The sequence below is a fragment of the Pteropus vampyrus genome, unplaced genomic scaffold (genome assembly GCF_000151845.1).
Source record: "Pteropus vampyrus isolate Shadow unplaced genomic scaffold, Pvam_2.0 Scaffold24, whole genome shotgun sequence".
Lineage (NCBI taxonomy): Eukaryota > Metazoa > Chordata > Mammalia > Chiroptera > Pteropodidae > Pteropus > Pteropus vampyrus.
This window is the reverse complement of record NW_011888805.1, coordinates 2,631,563-2,634,741: the sequence shown is the minus strand read 5'-3', so window position 1 is coordinate 2,634,741 and position 3,179 is coordinate 2,631,563. Positions and strand designations below refer to the sequence as shown.

Sequence of the window (3,179 nt, the reverse complement as noted above, 5' to 3'; positions counted from 1 at the left end):
TTCTGGGTTCTCTGTTCTGTTCCATTGATCTCTGTGCCCGTTTTTATGCCAATACCATACTATTTTGATTACTATAGCGTTGTAATATAGTTTGGAATCAGGGCACATGCTGTGTATGGTTTGTTCTTCTTTCTCAAGATTGCTCTTTCTATACGGAGTCTTTGTAGTTGCATATAAATTTTAAGATTATTTTTTCCTATTTTTGCGAGTAAATGCAATAGGAATTTTGGTAGACATTGCATTGAGTCTGGAGATGACTTTGGGTAGTATGGACATTTAACAACAATAATTGTTCCAATCCATGAGTGCAGGATATCTCTCTATTTATTTGTGTCTTCTTCAATTCCTTTTATCACTGTCCTATAGTTTTCAGTGTACAGGTCTTTCAACATCCTTGTTCAAGTTTATTCCTAGGTATTTTATTCTTTTTGATATAATTTTAAGTGGGATTCTAAAAAATATCTATCTTTCTGATAGTTTGTTATTAGCACATAGAAACACAACAGATTTTTGTATATTGAATTTGTATCTTGTTATTTTACCGAGTCTTTTTATTAGTTTGAACAGTTTTTTGGTGTTGTCTTTAGGCTTTTACCTATATAATATCATGCCATCTGCAAATAGTGAGAATTTCACTTCTTCTGTTCCAATTTGGATGCCTTTTATTTCTCTTTCTTGCCTACTCACTCAAGCTAGAACTTCCAAAACTATATTGAATCAAAGAGGTAAGAGTGGGCGTCCTTATCTTAGGGGAAAAGCTTTCAGCATTTTAGTATGTTAGCCATGGGCTTCTCAGGTACGGCCTTTTTTATGTTGTGACATCTTCTCTCTATACTCTTGCTGTTGAGAGTTTTTTTTATCATAAATAGATGATGCATGGTAAAGGAAGAGCATGAAAATAATTCCTGCCCTCTGGGTCTCTGGAGAGGATTATTTGGCCCTTAGATGTATGTTCAGTTAGAAGCGTGCCCCTGAGGCCAGTGCTTCAAGATAAGCAAATAAGCCTCTTTTCCAGAAAGTCTGCTGCCTCAGGCACTGGGCCCTGGGGTGGGTGAGCCTGTGCTAACCTTTTAAGAACTGTTTCTGTGTTCCCTATAGCCTCTTGGATCTTGTGGATGCAATCTCTGTGGGCTTTCAAAGCTAGGTGTTCTGGGGGCTCATTCCTCAGGGTAAAGTCTTCAAAGTTGTAGTGCTGCATGTGGTTTTCAAACCCATTGCTCCTCAGGGGAAAGCTCAGGGTGATGAGTTCCCTCCAGTTGTCACTATGCTGTGGGAGAGCGTGGGCTGTTGTGAGATTGTATCTCAGCCTCTCTGACCTGCATCAATGTGGGGTTTTTTTGTTTTGTTTTGTTTTTTTCTCATTCACCAGAAGTGTAAGAGTCGCTGGGCTAGTTTTTGAGTTTTTTTCCCCCCCCCCCAGAGGAAATTGTTTTGTATACAGCTGTAGACTCATTGTGTTCATGGGAATTGGTGAGTTCAGTGTCCTTCTATGTCTTCATCTTAAACCAGAACTCCTTGTTTACTTTCTTTTCATCAGCAAAGCTCAGCACACAGTAGGCACTCAATCAAAGCTTATTGAATGAATGAATGCATGATGGTGTTTTTAACCAAAATGTAGCTCTCGAAATTAATCTCGTGAAATAGTAAGTTGATTTTTTTCCCTGTCAGTTATTTCTTGATGCGGGGTGAAAAGCTCATTTGAAAATTAATGTCGATGTGTTTTTGTCAAAGCCCAGGATATATGGACAAAGTTTGGGAGCTCTTGAAAGAAGTATTGCCTGAATTTAAGCTGTCAGAGGAGTCCATCTCTGAAAGCAAAACCATAGTGATAGATACCAAATTAAAAGAAGCAGGGAAAGAAGTGAAGGATGGGAAAGAAGTGAAAGAGGGCAAAGAATTCAAACCTGAACCGTCAATGACCACACTAAAATTACTCGAGAAAAGCGAAAGATTTCCAAAGGGTAAGACATTTTATATCACAGTGTTACTCGGTATGGCTAATGTATATAAATGCTCTGCGATCATTGCTAAATCGAGTGATTCCTTATTGTCATTATTGTGCATTAAGTGTTGCAGAAATAATTAAGGTCTTTCCTTGCTGGGATTTCAGAACTTCTAATGGTGTTAACTACACGTTAATTATTGTTCCATGTTTTACTCTCTTTAAAAATCAAAGGCAATTATACACTTTTGATGATACAAAATTGATATAGTATTAATATAGGAAGAGACATTAAGTTTTCAATTTCCATCAAACATATCTTTCTTTTATGTTATATGTCGGGTGGAATGGACCAAAACAACAAAGGAGAAAAGTTGTCCTGTTTATTTTTTCAGGAAGTGTAAAATAGACAGAGATTAGATTATGATTTATTTACCATTTACTGCAGATGTAGGTGGGTGAACGGGTTTCACAGGGAGAAGCTGAGTGTTTGTGACAAAAGCCTTCTGTTTTCTCTGTTTATAAGCAGCCTGTCTGTGAGCTGGGAGTGAGGTGGAGGTGGAAGATGAAGGTTCTCATGGTGATTTAAAATAGATGTAGCAAAAAATCAAAAATACAAAAAAAAAAAAGAGAGAAAAAGAAAAGGTACTAAAGAAAAAAATTATTCAATAAAAATAAATAAAAATGAAATAGATGTTGCAGAGGTTTGCAGAACTGGGGGAAGGTCATCTCCAGGACTCAACTGCTAACTTTATTTAGAGTGGAGTTGATATGGGTGGCGTGCCATGGCAGAGGAGCAGCACATTTATTTACAGTATTAGCAACAACACATTTTGGTAAACACTTGTATACTATCCACATTTATTTCTATGTGAAAGTACAGTTTTTCCATTTATAATTTTTATTATCAATTACATTATTTCTAAATTATGAATTCTGAATAGAAGTTTGAAAACTTTTATAGTTCTATTTTAAAATCACATATGAAGTTATGTATTGCTAGCTAAAATTAACTTATTCATTAAAGTCAAGTATTTATAGAAAATACACAAAATAAAATTCTGATAACCTATTTTTTATACTTTAGTTTCCCAATTAAATGTCTCATGTAACTTAAAGTTACAGTTATGTTCACCTTTATATCTAACATAGGTGTTAAATCTACTATAAAAGCTAAGATATGAGACAGGTTTAGGGGCCAAGAAATATTACAAGTTGTTAATGTCACAGTTTTTAC

General features: G+C 35.5%; 1 protein-coding gene across 1 annotated transcript in view; it reads left to right on the top strand.

Moving 5' to 3' along the window:
- The window catches only part of ADGB (androglobin), a 154,175-nt gene that overhangs the window by 46,096 nt on the left and 104,900 nt on the right, over positions 1 to 3,179 (top strand). Inside the window, 1 exon segment of the mRNA XM_023528329.1 lies at positions 1,732 to 1,961. Coding sequence (XP_023384097.1) covers positions 1,732 to 1,961 — 230 coding nt within the window.